The 23,768-nt window shown below is 44.8% G+C and overlaps 1 protein-coding gene across 1 annotated transcript in view; it reads left to right on the top strand.

The window, feature by feature from the left end:
• Window positions 1-6,121: 6,121 nt before the first annotated feature.
• LOC147447172 (rhodanese-like domain-containing protein 14, chloroplastic) overlaps window positions 6,122-23,768 on the top strand; it is a 47,359-nt gene continuing 29,712 nt past the window's right edge. The window contains exons 1-5 of the mRNA XM_086523042.1: window positions 6,122-6,530; window positions 6,947-7,068; window positions 7,158-7,231; window positions 18,678-18,718; window positions 18,828-18,999. Coding sequence (XP_086379168.1) covers window positions 6,188-6,530; window positions 6,947-7,068; window positions 7,158-7,231; window positions 18,678-18,718; window positions 18,828-18,999 — 752 coding nt within the window. The 5' untranslated portion in view covers window positions 6,122-6,187. The remainder of the gene's footprint in view (window positions 6,531-6,946; window positions 7,069-7,157; window positions 7,232-18,677; window positions 18,719-18,827; window positions 19,000-23,768) is intronic.

Raw genomic sequence — 23,768 nt, 5'->3', positions numbered from 1 at the left:
TCCAGCAACAACTCACAATGATTCTTTCAGAGAGAGCAATGTTTTGAAATCCACCTCAGATTCTACTTACCCTACTCCTAGATTCTCATGCAATGGGGTTGTGGAAAGTGTCCACAAACACTCATTTTCTTGTCTTTTATGGGTTTTTTTGCGCGTCTGTCGCACGTGTCAATGCAAGGGACTTGTCGATACACTGTGTGCGAGCCACAAATGGCTCCAAGCACGCAACTATCCTAAACTAGTAAGCTCAAAGATGGTGATGGTGTGTCACTCACTACTCTACACTTGCTGTCGTGGAGGATTTCTCTCTACAAAGAAGAAGGAGCTGCCGCTGTGCCGGGCTCAACCGCTTCGCCGCCGCCATGCCGTCGTTACAATGCTCGATCGCACTCTCTCTCTCTCTCTCTCTCTCTCTCTCTCTCTCTCTCTCGCACACACACACACACACAAGAAGATGAAGAAGAAGAAGATGGAGATGGAGCAAGAGCAATCTTCAATTGCACAAATGAGAGAATGAGTGAATTTTAGGTTTAGTTGACTTTTATATGATCTCGTCCCATTCACACTTGGGCGCCTATGCTTAGCCAATTAATCCCTTGAATGTTCCAGTTAGAGTACGCCTCTCATCGGCGATCACTCTTACCCTTTTCCTATTGGACCAACAAGCCCGGTACCTGACTCTACCAAAGAAATGATATGGCATCCGTCTTAGGTGATAGGAATATGCATGAGTTTTAACATGCCCCCCTTCCTGACGTAGATTCCATCCTCGGAACCTATTGAGTTGAAGCTTGTTCATCGAGGTGGAAGAGTATTTGATATAAATGTCCTTAGCCTTCTTCAGTCACTGCAAAATCAAACAACATTGACACAGTAATAAGCATATGCAGTTTTAGATACAATTAAAAATCATATGCAGTTTTAGGCAGACAAATTGATTAGTAGCAGAATTTTAAACCATTCATCAGCAATAAACATTAAATTATAATATAATCAAACGCATAAACAGTTATGAAGGTCAAAAACTAAACAAGTCTGGGGTCACTAATTCAACGGTCGAAAGGCACTAGAGGTCAACTATTAATACCATGGGCAAGCTTCTCAATTTGCTCCTAGCAATTAAGTTGTTTAACCGCGAGAGCCAAGTATTTCATGTCCGAGGGCTAACTAGAGGCTATACCTAGAAGACCTTGTAGTTAAGCTACGATAAAAGGAATTTCTCATGAAATCATCGCCCAACTGATTACCTTTTCTTTGACCCCCCAAAGTCTTTTCACAGTGATTCAATTTTAATGTGTGTGCTTATTTTGTATGCCTTGGGTTTTTTGCTTTTCAAGGAAAAGCGTCCACACTGGGAACCTCTAGGGCTCTAGTACCATAGGCGATACATGTGAGTGGAGTACCAAATCAAGCTGAGATTTCTCTTCCAGCTTAAGATTTTACATTGGCACTTTCATTTTTATTTATTTTTTGTTTATTTTCAGCATTTATATTGTGTATGACACTGTTATCCTTCCCACGCTCATCACATTAGTAAACTCCCTTTATAATACTTAAGCTAAAGGTCAATAGGGACGAAGCCCACTAGAAATCCCTAGTACATTTCACATAATGCTGCCTAAATCCGATTAAGAACCTAAGTAACCATTGATTATTAGGAAGTCATTCCCCATGGTATTAAGAGAAGATCTCTAACGCCTAGCTTGGTCAAACTAGCTTAGTCGGACTGCTTGATTTTTAAACCTAGACAAGTGATTGTGACAAAAAATTACATTGAATTTAATGTTTGATACTAAGCAAATGTGCTGAATATTATGCTACCAAGCACAATTAAAGCACACAAACATAGATGCAACAAAGATAAGGGACAATGCTAATGGACAAGGAACACCTGTTTGTGTTGATGATCGCGCTTGGTTTGAAGAGTGAACGAGAGAAAGATTCCATGAAGGTCCAAATCCTAACCACAGCAACACGTTCTTGTACACACTATGAAACACAAAGAATACCTCTAGGAGGCACATCAGTGGAAAGAAAGAACTTTGCTAATCACTAACTCTAAAACAGAAACACTCCTATCGTACTAATCTTACCTACCCTCCATCACTCGAGTGATGAGAATCAAAGGTGTTTGATGACATAGGTTTCTGTTTTAGTGTACCCGATGTGAATGTGTAGGTCTGGGTCAATGTTTTGACTTTTATTGTGCATACTCGTTTGCTAATTGCTCTTGCTCTTTATTATTTTTGTTTTTTGTGAGTATAAGGCTTTATATATACATTCACTAAGATTGGGAGATTGAGAGGTTAGGGAGGAAAGTCGAGAGGGGAGTGAGTGAATGATGTCTGTCAGCAAACACTCCCCCCTTCCTTGGGTAGATCATACCGTTTGAAATGTGCTTGTCACCCTTTGAAACCAATTGTTCCAGTTGATACTAGGTGAGGATTTTTGCCAGTAGTTATCTATTACCTTAGGTGCCTCGTCGAGTTGCAAAGGTGGTAAGGTACTCTCCCACGATTGAACTTGAAGTGGTTCATCAGGTGATTCTTGAACATTTGGGAGGTGTGGATTCCTTTGTAGCTTTATTGGGGTCCACTATTGTAGGTGGAGGCTGTGGAGAAGCTTTTACCTCTATGGATGCATTATATGAGGAGCTTTTACCTCTATGGATACCCTTAATAGTGATTGGTATGGTCGCATTGGATTCATCACCCTCAAAGTATTGTCCCAACTTCTTAACAGGTATTTCTATAACAAGGTTCTCATCTAGGTTGGTTTGTGGATCTAAGTGTTTCTCCTCTATTGACATCTCCCCAGCTCCATCCATCTGTGCAAATTGTGGTAGCCCAACCTTCAGTTCTCCATTGAGGAAGCTCGAATAGCTGAGACTATCTCAAGGTCTTTATATAGTTTGGACATGATGGTGGTTCTAACTCTATTGACATCTCCCCAGCTCCATCCATCTGTGCAAATTGTGGTAGCCCAACCTTCAGTTCTCCATTGAGGAAGCTCGAATAGCTGAGACTATCTCAAGGTCTTTATATAGTTTGGACATGATGGTGGTTCTAACTCTATTGACATCTCCCCAGCTCCATCCATCTGTGAAAATTGTGGTAGCCCAACCTTCAGTTCTCCATTGAGGAAGCTCGAATAGCTGAGACTATCTCAAGGTCTTTATATAGTTTGGACATGATGGTGGTTCTAACTTATGAAGACATGAAATCCATCAATTTGGCAAGGTTTAACGACACCTTTTGGGCTTCAGCCCCTTGACGTGGGGAAGATGGGATCTCCATTTCTTTGATAGGATCAGGTAGTCCCTCTGTAAACATTCTTTCCATCAAGAAGTGAGTACACCCACCCCCATGACTTTAAGTCACATTCTTCTTGGATGACACTGGGTATGGCTAAGGGTCTATGGCCTTGGTCAGGTTGTTGTTGCGTAGGGAACACGGTATCTGTAATCTGGATCTGCCTAGTAGGTGCTGGTTCTAGATCCCTTTGGGTATCTTCTACCAAACTCCTTAATTGCTTGACTCGCTCGATCTCCTCTGTAGGGTTTGGATAAGTTCCTATCTTCTTCTTGGATCCTGGCCATTGTGGCTCATGAAGATCTTCCTTGTTGGTTTCTATCTTAGTGGTCGTTTTGATCTCCATGGTTTCACCTGAATCGGAATCCTCTTTAGCGTCGTTCATATATACGGGGTCGTCACTACTCCCTATGTTGGTCTTTGAATTGGGGTCTGATTTCGCTACTTTTTGCGATCTCTTCCTTCGTGTTTTCTTCTTTTTTTGAGATTGGGCAATTGATGTCGTGTCTCTTTCCTCAAGAATATAATTTTTTTTTTGGAGCATCGATCGTGTGAGTACGTTTACTGGTACCACAGATGTACTATGTGATGGCTCCTCGGTAACCTCAATCAAGTTTAATGGCGTGATCTTCGGTGCATTTGGATTATTTGGACATTGGGCAATCAAATGATCTATGCCACATCGATTACACATGAGTATCGGCATTGTAGACGTGCTCGCTCGATTGGTTTGCATTAGTGTGTCGTTGTTTTGTAGCCTAATAGGACACTCGGCTACACGTTGTGGACCTCCATACTCATAGCATTGAAGAGGTGGTCTCTTAGTAGTGTAAGTGATATTTTGGCCTCTTGCCGCAAAAGCATCTACTTGATAGACAGGTTTGACTTGTCCCCCAATAGTCCTCTATGTAGTATTGTGGACTTTCTTCAAGCACATCCATCCCATAGGCAATATTAGGATCTATATCTTCCTCACAGCCTTCCAAACAAGCAATAGATGACTCACAACCCGCTTGATTCACATAAGTGATTCTCGAATATGGTGGTTGCAGTCCTAGCACTGAAGGTGGTAAGGGTGTTGTTTGAATAACATTTTGGGCCCTAGGGACCATGTGTTGTGTTGTTTGTTCAAGAGGTGGGGCCGACATCAATGGAGGCACTCGAGGTGTGTCTGTCCATGCTAAGGTTGGTCTATTGGCCATCGCGCGCTTAAATACTATGCAATCCTTAGCTTGATGACCATACCTCCCACAAGCATTGCAATTCCCATTGAATTTTACTCTAAAAGTAGGGAATTCAGTGGTACTATGCGGTTCATAGCATACTTTGGTGGTCAAAACTAATAATATGGGAGTTCTAACAAAGATGGATAATGTCAGGTTGATACAATCTGGAAGCTTGTAGCCCCGGCTCATCAATTACAAGGTTTATTCAAAAATTTAGGAGTTACAATATTCCCGATTTATCAAAATAATAAGTGTTTTTACAATGAAAACTCCAAAAAATGGTACCCGTGGTATCTGTGTTAGCTTGCTGCTAACACACACACACACACACACACACATGAGGAGAATTTTTTTTACGTCTTAGGAATAATCCCAAGAGACCTCATAGATTTATCCACCCCAATGAGTGTTGAGTTCAACACTTGGAGAGAGAGAGAGAGAGAGAGAGAGAGAGAGAGAGAGAGAGAGAGAGAGAGAGAGAGAGAGAGAGAGAGAGAGAGAGAGAGAGAGAGAGAGAGAGAGCTCCTCCTCTCTCTACCTTCGAAGATCCTACACATTGCAAATACTGACATAATACATTGCTCTACTCCGTTGTCTTTCCACTCTCCATCTCGACCTATGGTTTTAGTATTTTCCAAGTTGCCTCCCAACTTTTAAAGTATTTTGTATGTTTTGAAATCATGGTGACCTACTAAATGGCTTATAGGGTCCTGTGACTTGTACTTGTTACACCATTAGTAGAACAATGAACGTGCAAAAGGGACATGCAAAATTTTGATGTAAGTTTCAAAACATTGCACGAGATATCCCTCTAGGATTTATGTTTCACCATCAACGTGGGGAAGGTCGTAGGGACAACTTTATACATATTTGCGTAATTACAACCGGACATTACTGTACATATTACACCCAAAAGGACCTATACCGGTGGAATGACTTACTTAATGTAGAAGATCTCAACCTTGGGATTAGAATCTTAGATCACAAAGGCTCAATGAACTGACCCGCTCTTTAATTAATCCCTTTAAGTCCTGGAAGCCTTTATGCCAGCCTTTGCGTAATTATACCGGTGGAATGACTTTCTTAATGCAGAAGTCCTCAACCTTGGGATTAGAATCTTAGATCACAAAGGCTCAATGAACTGACCCGCTCTCCTACTGGCGGCATCGTTATTATATTGCCCCGAATCTTTTGCAGATCCCTTTGAGCTTCATTTGACTCTCCTCATTTGGAGCAAAAGCTCTACTCATCATAAGGAGTTGAACCCGGGTGGCAACGGAGCAAACTATTCATTGCTCCAACCATCCCAACTGGAGCTGCTGGGTCTCCCACATTTGAAGCCTTATGCATTGGTAAAAAAGTAGCTGCTTCTATCCTCGCCTTTGTCTGATCGTCAGTATGATCGCATGTAGCTGGCGCCTCCTGCCTTCGCCCCTTGCCTCGACGCCACAAGGCTCTTGAGAGATTCTCTATAATTCACGAATTTGAAAACATCCTGACCCGCTCTTTAATTAATCCCTTTAGGTCCTGGAAGCCTTTGTGCCAGCCTGAAAAGATAACATGGAAACATCTTGACCTCAAGTTTACGGGCAAAAATAAGAATGTGGTTTGAGTGATTGCTTACTTGGCAAGAGAGCCCAACCTGAAGAAATGGTTGTGCTACAAGGTGTGGGCTCGAAATGGGTTCTTGCAGGAAGGGGATGCTATGATAGCAACTTGCATTCTTGGGGGCCTCCTTCACCGCGTTCCTGCCCTCACAATGTGTTTCCTGTGGTGGCTATGGCAGAGCTCCAGCAACAAGATGAGCAGACTGTAGACGAGGAGAGGTTCCGAAGCTCCCGCAATCCCACTACTCGTGGCTGGTTCTATGATAATTTTGTCAAGGACCACACCATGGAGGCCAAACTTAGCAAGTTCAAGTCTGACGTTGCTGCCCGCAATGGCTTTGTCGGTTCCTTGTTCAATGACGCTTTCAAGTACACAGCTTGGATCGGTAACCTTTTCATTGCGTTGTGTACGCAACGTTCTATAGCGGTCTCTTTATAATTTAACAGGTTATAGGTTATGCAAGGATGAAGATATAAGTGCACTGTCTATGATAGCCTATGCATTCATGGCATTGTGTTTAACAACTGGAAAGACACTTGGCAGTTTCTCATGATGCAAATTGGTAGTGGTTAGCTTTGGAGCTTTGATGTTTATTTTTGACGAGAGATGATATAGATGTTGGTGTCATGCCACACAACTTACTGGTAATGGCCAGGCTTGCATCTTTTTAGAGCACTGCCAATACCAGGAAAAGCCTATCCCAAGAGGTGAAATTGTGGGGCTTGGTTTTGTTGAAGAACATTTTTTCCATTTCAGTCCTTGGTCTTTTTCGAAAATCAATCCCATCTTTACACTTTGTAGAGATCCACAGAAAGCTGACAGAAAGGAACCTGGAGAGTATCCCTTGCAAGGAAGCCTTTGAACTAGGCCAGTCTAATCAAGTTGTTCTTCTGGATGTCCGGGAGCCTGATGAGTATGAGAAGGTGCTATCAGATTTTCCACACCCTTAAAGTTACAAGCTTTGCTTCGAAGAGCTAAGTTTACTTTACTATGGAAACATTTCCATTTGCAGGTTCATGTAGAAAACTCAAAGAGCGCTCCTCTTTTTCGGCAGATTCAAGGGAATGATTTGAAAGCAAACATGAGGTACTAACATGCTTCAAACTTTGCCAGCTAGATTTCCGTTAGTTAGCAGATTGTGAAGTGGTTAACTTGCTGGTGCTCGAAGTCATCAGTTTCATTTTCTGTAGCTGCTCACTTTGGCTTCTATCATTAGTCTCACATTGCTTTTTTACAACTGCAGTCCTGAATGTGCACTTTTTAGTTCCGGGGTTTGAACCTTTTTAGTCACTGACGATGTGATATGCCAACAATGCTTTGAGGGTGATTATGCCATGGATGGTCTTTACCTCATACTACTTTGAATATACATGTGTGTATTGTATGAATGGACCTCTTTAGCAAGATGACCCATTGCGCTAACATAAATTGGATAGGCTCTCCTTTGAGTTTTACTACCAATGCGATCTTCCTATTGTTATGTCCAAGCGTGATTGTCTTATTTCAAGAATTTGATGATGGTATGTGTATGTGGAACTAGGGCTATTCAGTTTTTTATCTTGAGAATCCAAGGGTGGTTTTGTTTGTTGAATGCGGCCATGCCTAGGGTAACATCACAACTATTGACATCCATCGTGAAAATCTGCAGGAACCAACCTTCCTTGCATAGAAACATGGGGACTGGTGAGTGTGCGGTTGCAGTAGGATGACAAGAAGACCCGCCCCTAGGACAGGGATGATTGCCAGGGATGGGGAGGGGGACTGCCAATGGTCATGGACTGTTTTTCAACGGTCAAGCTAACCGTTTTTACTGCACTGTTTTTTTTTGGGGGGGGGGGTGGGATTGGCCTCTAGGGCCTTGGGCTATTTAAGCCGTGCACACATTGCTGTAGAGTCATGTGACAAGCTTTCAAGTCTCAAGGTTCTCAAGGCTCTAGGTTCTCAACTTTCAAGTGGCTCAAGGTCCAACTTCTCATTGCTGAAGGCTATCCACCTTCCAGGCTTCATCTCTCTAATCACTCGAGCTCCCTCTCTAATTTGCAATCTATTATCTCTATTGAAGGCTCAAGTCTCTACTGTTTGAAACCCATCCTCTCTCTTTCGCTACCTCTTGAGTTTTCATTGCCACTCGGCTCCCGCCTCCCCCCCTTCTATCTCTCGCGCTCTCTCACAATGCCATAGATAATTGGACATCATTAGGAGGGTTTCATGTTACCCACGCCAACATGGCCCAACATAGTGGATTGTGTACTTGCTCCACGTGTCCTTACACCATGTATCTGAGAGCTATCCATCTCAGTCAGACATATTGGAGTTGCAGTAGATAATGCATACGCTATACTACACATCCATGGACACCCCTAGAGACATTCTTATTCTAGGTATCAATTCTCGAGGGAGACAAATAGTGGCTACGCTTTTGAGATCTATAGATTGCTAGCAGAGGTCGATCCCAATGCGTCTTTGACGAGCTTACACAACAACTTACAGCAAACGCTGTTCATATAGTTGCAACTACAATATTTTTTCACTCGTGGAACAACGAGACCATTAGGAGAAATATGGACTTTGCATGGGACTTGTAGGGAATCCTAATTTTTAGGCATTAAGGCTAATGTTGTGTAGGGTTAAGGGGACAAGGGCATTCAAGAAGCTAGTTTTGAGTAGGCTTTTCTAGCCTTTCTTTTAGACACATGTAGGATGTGGACCTAGGAGGTTACTTTCTCTCTCTAGATTTTTGAAAGTGAAGGGAGTAAAGGTGTGCGGGTACATTAGCAAAAACGTGGGTCACTAAGAGCCAAAATTTGACTTTTTTTTCAAAAAAGTCATTTTTGACTTAAAACTCCCCCCAATATATATACATATCCAAAAATCATTTTTTGACGTTTTTTGTAACCTACAAGCAATGAAAGTCCATTTTTTCAAAATCTTTCCCCCCCCCCCCCCCCCCCCCCAAAAAAAAAAAAAAAACTTTGTTCACTCCTTTTCCCTCCTCTCTTCTCCCTCCTCTCCCTCCCTGCCGCCTTCTCTCCTCCTCCTTCCCTCTCTCTCCCTCTCCCCCCCTGCCCCCTTCTCTCCTCCCATCTTCCTCCCTCTCCCTCCCCCTCTCTCTTTTCATTCTTTGCTTCTTCACGCAACAGCTGCCATGGTGCTTACGGAGATCACAAATCGTGTGCCTCCACCACCACGTACTTCGCACACCAAAAGCGTACATATTTGCTTGCCCACGGCGTTTGCACCGAAGGCCGTATGTGAGGGTGATCAAAGGTCATCACAAGAACGTCGTGCTGTCGGTGAGACGAATGTTTACATTTGGGTGGATGGCCATTTGTACCCTTACGATCCTATAAGCCGCTTCCATCCATCCTTTGTAAGGTGCAATGGAAGCTGCTCAAGATAAGTGCTCCGGACTGTGCTCAAGGGTTCCTTTTACTTATGGCAGGGAGAGCCTTCCGTTCCTTTAGTGAGAGAGTGCAAATGGTCACAAACAAAGTGAATGACATTGTGTGAAGGTGCTGAGGTTGAGAGAGAGAGAGAGAAGAATACAACACCAAATAGTTGTCAAATCCTCCTCCAAGGGCCCCCCTCTCTATGGCGAGAGAGGTCTATGCTATTGATTGCACAAATCTGGTACAATGGTCTAGATGCAATGGACTTGCCGACGATGTCGACGACGAGACGGGTTGAAATCTGAAAACGCTAGGGACTGAAATCTGCAAATCTGCTAACTGCTGAATTTTGACATTGTGTCGGCGAGGACGGCGATAGCGACAACGCGACGACGATGCGTTGAAAACGTAGATGTTGACATCCGCGGACAACGTGCTGAAGCTGAAAACTTTGGCTGATCTGATTGTGCGGCGAGGATCTGCTGCGGGTAGGTGAGATCTGCGAGGTTTGGGGCCGATCTTGCGTCGGGATTCTGCAAAACGCTAGAGCAATCTGCAATTTGCAAAACGTTGGAGCTATCTGCAAAAATGCTAGGCCTGAACCTGGAATCTGCTAACGCCAGGGCTGATCTGGTGCTGCTGAAAACGCTAGGCTGAAGTGTAGCCAAAAACGCTGATCTTGATCTGCTGTTGGCTGGAAACGCTAGGTTATCTGCCGGTCTTGCTGAGAAGATGCATTATAAGTTGTGGACTTCTGCTGCCTCTTCTGCCAGAAAGTGCTCACGATGAGTACTGACTGTAATGCTGATAATCATGCTATGTGCAACCAAAGGATATGCAACTACTCTAAGTGTCTGGACATGCACGTCCTGCTCATAGGCTCACAAAGGTGCCAGAATGCTTTCTAAGCTGACCTGAACCCTGGACCTAAAGTAGCTTGTCCACATGCACATAGGGTTAGATGTGTACGTGACATCCTTCTCTTTTTAAAAGTGAGATATTGGTACCGAATTGTATGGCATTGAGAGAGATAGCTGACAACGTCTGAAATCTTCGGAAGGACTCTTCGCTGGCCCACTCTGATGTGTGGGTCGTGCGATACTTGAACTTCATAAAGGTTTGCAACGCTTGCTTCTTTGGGCCGTGCTGAAAGCGACACGAAGGGATCTGTGACTGCTTCAATGCTCCAACTTCGGCTATGGTCGTGCGTCTATCTTCTGCAAGAATCTCTGAGGAGGAAAATTCCTGAAACCACTTTCAACACAACATCATGAATATATCCATTCCATGTAGAGTGACTGGAAAAAGACTATTCTTCCTAAAAGACTGTGCATGCAGTGCAGATGAACAAAGTGACGGAGTGCCAAACCATTCACCAAACACGCGCAAAATGTGAGATCGAATCTTGACTTTTCGGCCTAAACCTATCAACTGTGGCAAATCACAATGGAAATGCCGACGCTTGATTGACAATCTTTCTTGTGCTCATTCTGAGACTGTGTCATGCCAAGAAAGAGACATGGAATGTGAATTCTTGGAATGCAAACTTTTCTTCTTTTCGAGAGTGATCCACATACATCCGTGCTCATCTATGAGTGAATCATGTGTATCGTACAATACGGCATGCTTGTGAACAGGGAACACATAAGGATGGTGACAAAAATACAAGAAACGGTCACGAATGGAACACTCGAACAATGCGTGTTGACTAATCATGCAAACACACAATACTGCCTGAGTGGGTTCTTTAGACCTTGACTCGAGAGCCAAGATCGGTTCTTCGTGATTGATCGTATCTACAATGAGGCTAGCTTCGCTAGAAAAAGCATCATTTAAACCATCATCCTTGTGAACAATCACGCCTGTATCATGAAAAACATGTGTGTCGTGCTGTGGAGAAGAAAAGAGTCTCCTCCTCCTGTTTCTTTTCAATCTTCGCCTGCACATTAGAAATGAGAGGTAAAGAACGAACAACCTCCTCACCACGAATGATGACGGGAGAGTCACTTTTGGCATTTAGAGTGAAGAGTATTGTCCGCCCAATCAATGAGAGGGTTATGCTCACGAAACCGTCTAATGCCTAGAATCATATCACATCTTGAAAGAGGAGACACTACAAATTTTCTACGGAAGGACGCTTGTTGAACAGTGAATAACACATCAAGGCACTCTCGTGTAATGAGAGAGTCCATACCGGGAGCGAAGCCCGACACGTCGAGAGGAGATGTCTTGCTAACCTCCAATCGGGCTCTTTCGACAAGTGTCACCAATCACATCATGCATACTACCAGAATCAAAAAAAGAGCACCATGTGTTGACCATTTACATGACCATAACACTTCATGAGAGACTCATCAATGAGAGGATCATGAGAAACTTGGGACACACAAGTGTGCTCATTTATGGCATTAACAGAGGATGTGGGTTCTGTGGGTTCTTTAGATTCGTGAGATTCAATCTTAGGACATGTTTTCTTTATATGACCCTTGACGTGACAGTGATAACATCGACCTTCCTTAGAATAAATGACTTGTTCTTCTGCCGTTATGTATCCTCCTATGATTCCTTATGCAACTTTTTCGTATGGGGAGAGCTTAGGTTTAGCAAGTGTGTTAGCTTTACCTTAGATTCATTGTGAGAGTTCTTTTCCGAAGGATTAGAGGAAGATTGGCTAGAAGAGTTACCGTTCTTACCATTCTTACCGTTCTTACCATTCTGTGGGTTCTGAGGAGTCTGAGAGGTACTGTGAGAAGACTTGTTCTCCTTAGGCTTCCCTTTGTTGTGCTTCACCTCCTGTGCGAGAGCAATCGCTACCGCCTTGTTGAGATCTATTGGATCAAGTACTCCGACATCATACTTGATATACTCGTCCAAGCCATAAAGGAATGCCTATTTGCGCTCATCATCCGATTTTGCGTAATTGGGTGCCGAGTTGCAAAACATGATTAGAGAAAGACATAACTGGCATACCATTTTGCTTGAGACCGCGCGAATCGTTTTTGAGCCGTGCTAGGTACTGAGGAGGCATAAACCGTGCCTTGAGCTTGTCTTGGAAGTCGGCCCAATTGAAGGAAAGGGGCACGCCTTCTTCGGCTTCCTCTAGGTGCGCAGTCAACTGTGCCTCTTGCCATGCGTGGTACCAATTAATGGCATCATCGGCAAGGTACATGGCTGCCCTCAAAACCTTGCTATTTCCTATTTTCTTAGTTGTCGCAAAGTAAGCATTTAATTGATGCAACCAAGAATGAATAATAGTAGCATCCATCTTACCGTCATACTTGCTGAACGTCAACTTCTCAGTGAGACAGAGTTATGAAACCGGCGTGTGGGGCGGTATCCTTTGGCTTTCACCCGAAATTCTTTACTTCAGACATACACAGAGCACTTTGCAAAGGGAACCTGCGACGGGAATTAACACTTATGCACACACACGGCTCGGAAGTTAGAATGCTCCGAGCAGACGTCGACAACATGTAGGCCCCAAAATTGGCGCCCCTTTCGGTATTTCTTTTTACTTTGAGAGGGTAAATTTACAAAGTAGAGTCCTGGGAATCCTTTGTCTATATCAAGCTAGATACCACTTGTTTTGGCCAAATTTCGGTAGCATAACACCCCCAAAACTTGCGCGAAACCAATTCCCCTGCTGGAACTCTCTTCCACTGGCATAAACCCTCTGATTCCTGTCCAAAAACAGTAAATTCAGCACGCTGTATTTACTGGTTTTTGCGCTGTTTTCAGCCCCAAACAGTCCCCTAGCTGTCCTTTGCCATTGGGGCACGATACCCAAGTGTTCTGGTGTCCGTATGGTTGAAAAACAGTCAAGTTACAACGCATACACAACGCCGAAAACGCACCTGTACGGTGAGGTTATGACCCTCACCGGTGCCTGCTTTGGAGTAGCAGCTAGCTACCCCTGTTCCTGCTCAAGGAGGCTCTTGCCTCAGCACAAAAGCATGAACCCACATAGCTGTACATCAATCAAATGAAGAGCCCTCTTGTGGGGCATCACATAACTGCACGTAGGGGGGAGAGAGAGCAGTGCGTAGTGTGCAGGTCATCACTCCTAGCACCACACTGTACATAGAGAGGAAAGCAAGCACTCCATAGCTCTTAACCTGACAGGTTTTCAATGAAGCATCCCCTCCGCATAAATCGAGCGTCCCCTCTTCTGCGCTTGATCAGTAATGCATCTGTGAACAAATAGATGCAAAAAGGAGAAGATTTCCATGGCTGCCAAAACCTGCGTATCGCTGAAAACGCAACAAAACAGTCCTGTAAACACGCATCTAATGCCTTCCAATGCTGAAAATGAGCTCCTTGATCCTAGGTAAGGTCATGGGAAGCTCAAAAATGGAGAGAATTGGCTGAAAATCACAGTTATCAGCTTCCAAACATGCTCCAAAGAGTCACTTACGAGTTCTGTTCTTCCAAACTTGGTAAATTGACCAAAAAGTGTCACTTGGCACTCATACATGCAATTTCCCCGCATTGGGCTTCCTGCTTAAAAATCTCTCAACTGGTGCATCAATTGACTTTCCTGCAGAGTAATAAAATGTTCCCCTTGTCATTCTGAAGCTAATGACGCGAATAGATTTCATGGCCCAAAATAGCAGTTCCCTAAATTTTAGGAGATACTTCCATTGGGCTCCCACTGGTTATCTGACCATCTATCCTCATTGGGACTGCATCCAAAAGTGCAATGTGGCCCAACTGTCGGATACTTTCTGTTGGTGATCCCACCTTGACTTTATGCCTTTATTGAGTTCACTTCCTAGTATCCACCAACTTGCTAAGTGCGACGGGGGGACCTACATGATCTTGAACTGAGCCTAGACATCCTTTTACTTTACGAGTTCCAGTGCCGACCAACTTCCCGTCTGCGGGTGAAACTATCGTTCACATTGGCCATACAATGTGCGACCATTTGCAACTTCAAAAAGAGGGTCTCAAAAATTAAACAAAAATCATTGGAAAGAAATCAACAACTAAGGTTAGCAATTGCCACGTCCTCGTGACATACCCCCCTCTTGAAATCGCAAACGTCCTCGATTGCATACCATAAATACATGCCATAGAGGATCTTGTGTGGTAAGCACCCTTTTATCATCGCATGTATCTGCAAGAAAGACTGTCAAAACATATGTACAAATGACTTAATGAGACCTTCATACTTTTGTCAAACTGTACACTGCTGTTGCACTGAATCCATGAGTACATTTGATGTGCTAGCTCTATCATTACCCCTCCTTTGCAGACATTGGGTTGGGGCATACGTAGGCTGTAACCCAAAGGCCTCAAGGTAAAGCCGCAATACATTTGGTGACTTTGACAGTTCATGCTCTTCCATCCACTTTGCATCCATAGGTGGATAGTTCTTGAACTTCACCACATAGCATCTTGCAACCTGTCCCTTAACTCTTTACCTGTGCAAGAGGCTCTTGCCTCTGCAAACGAGCATAATTCCACAACCTGTGACGTACCACCCACGACCAAGTAAGCTAAAATTTCAAGATGATTTACCAATGCGTCATAGAATCCAAGCAATCACCTCAGAGAATCGGCAAGCAGCGTGTCACCTGGCAGACCCACATCACTCCCGCAGGAGATCTAGTGGCCAATCTACCACCGTGAGACCTCTCCCTATCTCATCTTGGTTCATACTTGCAAACCCTAAAAACGCAGCAGAAAATCTGCCCTAATTTGATCACTATTTGGCAGGGCGAACATGCAGAATTTCCTGTCTGTCCTGTGAAGAGTAACCCTCTTCCATAATGCCCTTCCTTTTGTCGGCCATAGTGTAATCCCGCGTTCGTGCACTCTGTGTCTTTACCCAAAACACCAAGGCTCACTCTTTGAGGAAAAAGTGATTGATATCCCGGCAATGGAACCATGAAATCGGCCCGTGGGGCGGTAGGCTTTGGCTTTCACCTGAAATTCTTTACTTTAGACACACACACAAAGCACTTTGCAAAGGGAACCTGCGACGGGAATTAACACTTGAACACACACACGGCTCGGAAGCTAGAATGCCCCGAGCAGACACCGACAACCTGTAGGCCCCAAAATTGGCGCCCCCTTTTGGTATTTCTTTATTCTTTAGGAGGGTAAATTACAAAGAAGAGTCCTGGGAATTCTTTATCTGTATCAAGCTAGATACCACGTGTTTTGGCCAAATTTCGGCATCATAACAGCCCCAAAACTTGCGCGAAACCAATTCCCTTGCTGGAACTCTCTTCCACTGGCATAAACCCTTTGATTCCTGTATTTACTGGTTTTTGGGTAGGAATCAGAGGGTTTATGCCAGTGGAAGAGAGTTCCAGCAGGGGAATTGGTTTCGTGCAAGTTTTGGGGTTGTTATGCTGCCGAAATTTGGCCAAAACAAGTAGTATCTAGCTTGATACAAATAAAGGATTCCCAGGACTCTTCTTTGTAATTTACCCTCCTAAAGAATAAAGAAATACCGAAAGGGCGCCAATTTTGGGGCCTACAGGTTGTCGGTGTCTGCTCGGGGCATTCTAGCTTCCGAGCCGTGTGTGTGTTCAAGTGTTAATTCCCGTCGCAGGTTCCCTTTGCAAAGTGCTTTGTGTGTGTGTCTATAGTAAAGAATTTCGGGTGAAAGCCAAAGCCTACCGCCCCACGGGCCGGTTTCAGAGTTGTTGGAGTCCGAATCTTTGCTTGTGCTACTTGATGAACTACCAACATCTTTGACCGGCTCGGGCTTCGAGGTGAGTACCTGTAGGACCAACTCTTGCATGCGTTAGTCTCACGCTCTAACTCCAAGACCGCTCGTCTTTCTTCGGCCGCCAAGCGCGCTTGCTCGCGCTCACGCTCCAAGGCTAACCGTCTTTCTTCGCGCTCGCAATCCAAGGTTGCCTTTCTTTCCTCGGCCGCGAAGTGCGCTTGATCACGCTCGCGATATAAGGCTGCCTTGCTTTCTTCGCGCTCGCGCTCCAAGGCGGCGCGTTGCGCTTCCTGTTGTAATATCACGTGCATCATCGTCTTGACCAAAGCCTCGATAGGATTTGGTGCAACCCTTGGCGTAGATGGGGAAGGGGGAGGGTCGGAAAAACCTCCTGGTGGGGAAAATTCTTCTTCGTCACCTCCATGCTCATCACCTTCACGCAAAGTATCCATTCTGCTTCGAATGATGACCATACACTGAGATCTACGGTACTTAAGTTCGCGAGGAACTTGGGTTCTTGAGGTTCTTGGGTTCTTGGGGTTCTTGAGTTCTTGAGGTTCTTGTGTTCTGGGGGTTCTTGAGTTCTTGAGGTTTTTGAGGTTCTTGAGTTCTTTAGCTTGCAATCTGTGTTAGAGAAGGCTTTTCTCTTACCCGAGCTCCACTCTTTCCTGCAGGCGCACCCCTTGGCGGCCTTGCGCTCACACCAAGGTTGCTTTTTCCCACCTCACGTCAATTGGCCGGCCACTAAGTGCACGGTCCGCTCTCAATGAGTGAAAAGAGGAACAAGGGGAGGCCGGACAAGCCCGTCTTTCTTGGGTTACCTGTCACTCTTCAAAAACACGATTAGGAATCGACTCGCATCCAAGTAGACTTGGGTTACATGCGACCGCAACAAGCAAACAAAATTCTTGTGGTTCTTTCCTTGAGTGATACAGAACACTGCCAAAGCTTTGATACCAATGTAAGGTGCAGCGGAAGTGAATGTTGAACTTTGGTGAGAGAGTGCAAATGGTCACAAACAAAGTGAATGACACTATGAGTGAAGCTGCTGAGACAGAGAGAGAGAAAAGAATACGACACCAGACGGTTGTCAAACCCTCCTCCAAGGGCCCCCCTCTCTATGGTGAGAGAGGTCTATGCTATTGATTGCACAAATCTAGTACAATGGTCTAGATGCAATGGACTTGCCGACGATGTCGACGACAATGATGACGACGACGACGAGACGGGCTGAAATCTGAAAACGCTAGGGGCTGAAATCTGCAAATCTGCTAACTGCTGAATTTTGACACTGTGTCGGTGAGGACGGCGATGGCGACGACGCGACGACGATGCATTGAAAACGTAGATGCTGAAATCTGCGGACAGCGGGCTGAGAGTGAAAACGCTGGCTGATCTGACCATGCGGCGAGGATCTGCGAGGTTTGGGGCTGATCTTGCGCCGGGAATCTACAAAACGCTAGAGCAATCTGCAATCTGCAAAAAAACTAGGTCTGAATCTGGAATCTGCTAACGCCAGGGCTGATGTGGTGCTGCTGAAAATGCTAGGTTGAACTGTAGCTAAAAATGCTGGTCTTGATCTGCTGTTGGCTGGAAACGTTGGGTCACGTGCCGATCTTGCTGAGAAGGTGCACTGTAAGTTGTGGACTTCTGCTGCCTCTTCTACCAGAAATTGCTAGCGCTAGGTTTCTTTTATAGATTCTAGCAAAGTTGCCCCACCCAGTTTCCCAACAAAGTCACTTATTAATAATAAGTGAAAAATGGATAAAATAGGAAATTGGGTTCTGTGTACTATAAAATGCTCATGATGGGTACTGACTGTAATGCTGATGATCATGCTGTGTGCAACCAGAGGATATGCAACTACTCTTAAGTGCCTGGACATGCACAGCCTGCGCACAGGCTCACAAAGGTGTCAGAACACTTTCTAAGCTGATCTGAACCCTGGACCTGAAGTAGCTTGTCCACATGCACATAGGATTAGATGTGCATGTGACATCCTTTAAGTCTTAGTAGCATATAATAATACAGATGTTGTCAGTTGGGATGTGATAATGTTTAGTCTAATATTATGTAAGCATCAAGATGGAGCTGATGGCTATATTGCGTCTTTTGATTTTATAACTTGTGCTTTCCTTTAAAGGTGGATTTAGGCTTTTCCTGGATCCATCTAGGTATATGCATACCCTAGATAGCTACTAGTCTCCTGATCCTTGTCTGTGAGAAGTGGGATGCTTGTAAAACATTCCTTTTCTCAACACTTCCTAGTGCGTAACTTCTGTCTGTGCGGGCACAAATTATTAAGTATGTTGCATTTAATTATTTGCCTGTTCCAATGCATGTGCATCCGCTTGTTGGAATCATGATTTTGTCAAAAACTTCCTCTCTGGCCTTTACTCATAGAATCTGTAAATGAATCTTGAAATCATGCCTGAAAGTTTGTTTCTGTGGTTTGAGCTAGGAGGCTAGGGTATGCAATGATGACAGATTTTGCTGGCACAGGTCAGATACAAGCTATTGCAATCTGTTTTTATCACTGCTGCATGACGTGTGATTACCTGTATGACTTTTCAAGGACAAACTTTAAACTTGTTTTGGAACTTTTTTTCAGAGAGAAATCCACTTTTTATTGAGCAAGCTGTAGAAGCTGTAGGTGGCGACAAAACAAAGAAAGTTGTGGTAATGTGCAGCATTGGCGGAACGTTGCAGACATATGTTGAAAGGAAGGGTCCAAAAGCTAAGAGGTTTGCAGATCCTGAACGCATGTTTGGTCGACAGTCTAGGTAAGTCCTTTTCCATAGTTTATATATGAAGTCATTTAGATGCAGTGACTTAACGTATTTCAAGGACACGTATGCATTCGGTAATGGTTGTGTATGATTGAGTACTGCTGCTGTCATAGTGTTCAACCTTCCTTGTGCAAAAACATAGAGAGCTTTTAGTGTTGTAGATAGAATGAAAGTAGATATTGTTGTCAAAGTTATCTTTCCTGGAAGACGGTATTTGTGGTGAATGAATAAATTTTTCTCTCAGGTGTATGAATTGGAAAGCTTTAAGTTTTCCAGGCCATTGAATGCAAATTTCACCCCGTCACCCAATTTGTCTGGTTGGAACAGGCGATTTCACAGACCTTGCTAGTTTATCTACTGCTTACCTCTTCTTTGCCTGGAAGTACCTAACCTCCTCAAAGAATAGGACTCCTTTTTGCTGACGACCTGGTTCTACTTGCTGACTCTCATGAAAGCCTACAAACGAGCCTTGACAAGGTAAGTGAATGGGCAAAGACCTGGGGCATGACTTTTGGAATCGATAAATGCATGGTCACGGTGTTCCACGGAGACCTGCAAGATCTCTCTATGAGGATCTTTATTTTGGGTGGTGAGATGGTTGCGGTGGGTGAAACGTACAAGTACCTTGGCATCGACGTAGACTCCACCTTTTCCATTGAACGCATCGTTAAAGAGCGAGCGGACAAGGGGAGGAAAAGTCTCTTCGCATGTTAGCACCTACTGGCGAACCGAGCCATCCCTATTTGGTCTCGACTGACTGTTTTTAAGGCGTGTGTATATCCAATGATTTGTTATGGCGCGGAAATTATGGGGGCCCACGACCAGCATGTCCTTCACTCTCTGCAGCGCCTCGTCGCCACCGGGATGCGAATGTTACTCGGAAAGGGAGCAAGGTCAACCTCTGTAGGGACGGCAACTCTCCATCACGATTTTAACATACCACCGTACCTGCCTTTTGTGGGGGACAACAAGCAAGGGCTTTTGACAAGTACCGCTGTTTCATCTACTTGGATAGGCTCCTTGGTAAACAAGAAGCCTAAGAACCAACCTTTCAAGAAGTGGACTTGGACGACAAGAACCGAGAACTGGATGAATAAGTATATCCCAGCGGCTGACTTTAGCTCAGTTCGCTACCATGCATGGGACAAGTGGGACGGGAGGCACTCGTGCCTGGCGTTGGAGCCCTATAAGGAGGCCGGCTTTGAACAAACACATGGATACCTGCTGCAGCTCAATAGGAGCACTATAGTAAATAGAAAGGAGGAGAGAATGCTGGCTCTCGCGAGAGTAGGGGGGCTTAAACTGGCTGATAGTTACATGCGCGGACACAGCATTTGCACGCTGTGCTCCTAGTTAGAGTTTCGCATTTGCTGACGAGTTGTTTGGCGTAGATGAATCTAGGGGGCACTGGCTAAACCGATTCAACTCCACCTTCAACGCAATCGACCCTTTGTTGGACCCTGAAGAAAGGACCGTTATTCTCCTTGGTGGAGAGGCTCGCGGGAAGCGGATACCCTTCTGGGTACGCCGTGATCGGCACTTGAGGGACGGAGCCGCAGGGCACGTGCCTGTGGCGAAGTTCCTCGGTGAAGTTGTACCCCGGTATTTGGGTGCTTTGCATAGGCGGATGGGGAGATAATGCTCCGCTTCCTATGCTGTTATTTTGAATCCGATCCCTTCCGAGGGAAATGACGTAATTCTCCCCAAGCGAAGCCAGATGAGCTACAAGAGCGCCCAAGTGCCATTCCCCCCCGGGGGGGTCAACTTCACCTAAAAGGGGTTGGGAGGTGCAAAAGGGAGACATCACCAACCTCAGCGGACGCCACCTGTGAGCCGACGCCCTTCCAAGTGGGTATGGCATTTCCTAGGGGAAAACCGTCGGGTTTCAAAGGCAGTTTAGTGAGGTGAGCGATAAGTTACCTAGAGGAGGCAACTCCAAAGGGAAGACCAAAGCAAGTCCCGCAGTACCTAGGCCTCTGAACAGAGGTACTTGGTCGTTGTCACGCCCAAATCCAAGTGGCGAGTGGGTCTCTCAAGGGATTAGTCATGGCCCTAAGAGTGTAGATAATCTTGCACTCTCGTAGTCGAGAGGAAACTAGTGACAAAAGCGTCTGCCTTCGGTTTCTGGGTGCATAGTCCTGGTCGTTCTTCTTGTATACTTTTTTGGTGTATGAGGGGAGCGGTCGGGCGTGCCCTACCCGACCCCGAAAACAAAACAAAAAAATGGATTTGAAATGAGCTGAAGCCTGTTAATGTCTTTTCTCAATTCAAAACATTCTCAGTCGCAGCAAACCTCCGTAATGGCCTAGCAATCTTGCCTCTCTCTTTCTGGGTCAAACCCATGTGGTTGTGGAGAGACTGGGTTGATTCTCCAGTTTGAGAATTACATCAATCTTGTGATCAAGACGGGACCGCGTGAGGGTTGTCTTGAAGAAATGATATGACGGAAACACATCTGCCAGTTCTTGGAGAATAGACTTTATCTGACTTCTAACATGCTAGTAATGCTCAGGCAATGATGATTAGACATAGATAGGGGTGTTGTATTAGATAAAGTCAGAGAGTAATATTCAAAATGAAATTGACAATAGTGTTTAATAATGCACATAAACAATTGTTCATTGACCAGCTCCCATCTGGAGTCTCTCTTTTGTGTCCAAGCTGCTGTTGAGAAATCAGGAAGCGGGCATTGCTAAGGTCGTCCTGCCAGAGCTCATATCCAAGTGATGGCCCAAACAGGTCAACCATGCTACTGTTCCTCAAGTGAAAGTCATCTGTGGAAAAGAGACGCCATCGCCTAGAGAATTTTGAGCCAAAGCTGTTCGGCTTGTGGGCAATCCCATAGGCAGTGCTTGTGGATATCCAAAGGATGCCTGCGACCAGGGCAAAACTGTTAAAGTTTATACATCTCAAGTGAATGCCCACTGTGATCCCATAGTTAATTTTTTCTTTAATGTATTGGGCAAATCCCGAGGGGGTGGTACTTAAGGACCCCCAAGTAGGTATAAAGGTGCACCTCTGCCACCATTGTATTGTCATTTAATTCATTGCCAAGTTGGTTGGTCTTGAAAAAACTCTCTCTCTCTCTCTCTCTCTCTCTCTCTCTCTCTCTCTCTCTCTCTCTCTCTCTGGGGGGCTTGGTACCCTTTTGTATCACGTAATCAAAATTAGAGGCCCGAAGGCATTACATTAGCCACAGGCATACACACATAACGGATCCGATAGTAAAAAAACCCTGAGATATTAAATGATTACAAACCATAGGGGAAAAACTACTAGTGATCCAAAATTACAAAAGATCGATGATACAACAAAAGCTAGGAGCAAGCCCTGACGTCAAGAGGAGGCCGGAAACTCTACCGAAGAATCTCCGATAGCCAACTTCAGATCTCCAAGGCCATATATAAACGGTGCATCCCAACAGAAGAGACATCACAGCTGCAAGAAGCCTGCTTCAAAAATCCGGAAGAGAGAGAGCCTCTAGCCATTCCTCGCAGTGATCAAAAGGGCTATGCCATTCTTCAACCTGCAAGCACAAGGAGAATATGGTGCAAATTTGAAGGCGAGGCATGAACCGCCCAACACACCCACCAAACCAATTTCAAGCCTAAATCACCCATCAAGCAGGAGAAAAAACAGAAAAGAACAAGCAGTGAACAGACAGAACATGCAAACATACACGCACACACACCTCAAACACAAGCAGTCATGCAGAGCGCACTCACCCCAAGCACAAGCATCACACAAAAAAGAAATAAGGCGCATGCAAGCAAGCAAGCTAAACAAAGAGAAACCATGAGAAGCAAAGAAAAATACCTGCATAAGAACAAAAAATGAAAGGAAAGAAACCGTCAATGGCAGCACATGTGACATAAGAGGGGAACAAACATCTACACCTGCACTTTTGTAAACCTTAAGCAACCACCGTAGTTAAAAGTACAGTGGTTGCTAAGGTGGGGAGCCGCTTGTCACAGTGGAAAATCATTCTACTGCGTCCAAGGCCCAGCACGTGGAGGTCACTCCCCTTGGGACCCCCCTCCCCCCACCGCCATCATCGACCACCATCGACCGCCACATGAGCCTCGTCAATCTCCTCAGTGGAAACAATGTCTTTGCTGCCCTCATCAAGCTTGCGTTTACCTTTGTCCTTTTGCGAACTCTTGCGTTTGCCTTTGGCTTTACAATCCAGAGACAAACGGAGCCTCTTCTCCCTTGAGGTATCACATGCACATGGCTTTGTGTGCCATGTGGACATGCTTCATCGACTTCCAGAGCTAGTTTTCCCCTTCTTCCTAGATAGGGATGTCTAGAATCCTAGTAGGATTAGTACCGGAAATTCTGTGAGCTTGTTCGTAGGACCTGCATGTCCAAACGAGTCCGTTAGATTAGTTTTTTCAATGTTGGAACCCTCTTGCATAAATGGTTTGTACACAAGTTTTGACAGATGCTATTACACTACGGTGGGCATTTGGCATGGTGAGCATATAGTTCTAGGTTAGAGGAATCCAATGAGCCATTCCTCGCATCGATCGGATTCTTGGGTGAGCAGATGTGCGACAGTTTCACCCAGAAAGTGACCCCCTAGCCAAACTAATTAATAAATCATTTTTATGATTTATTTTGTTGGATTTGGTGAACAGTTTGCCTTATGTAAGCCTTAACTAATTTATAAATTTAACTTGGCCTATAAAGGGAAAAGCACGTGAGGGTCAATACATAGTGGCCGAAGAAAAGCGAGCGGCTCTAGATTTAGAGCGGGAGGC

This window comes from Adiantum capillus-veneris, chromosome 11 (assembly GCF_014529385.1).
Source record: "Adiantum capillus-veneris isolate H3 chromosome 11, ASM1452938v2, whole genome shotgun sequence".
Taxonomy (NCBI): domain Eukaryota; kingdom Viridiplantae; phylum Streptophyta; class Polypodiopsida; order Polypodiales; family Pteridaceae; genus Adiantum; species Adiantum capillus-veneris.
This window is presented reverse-complemented; position numbering and strand designations above follow the sequence as displayed.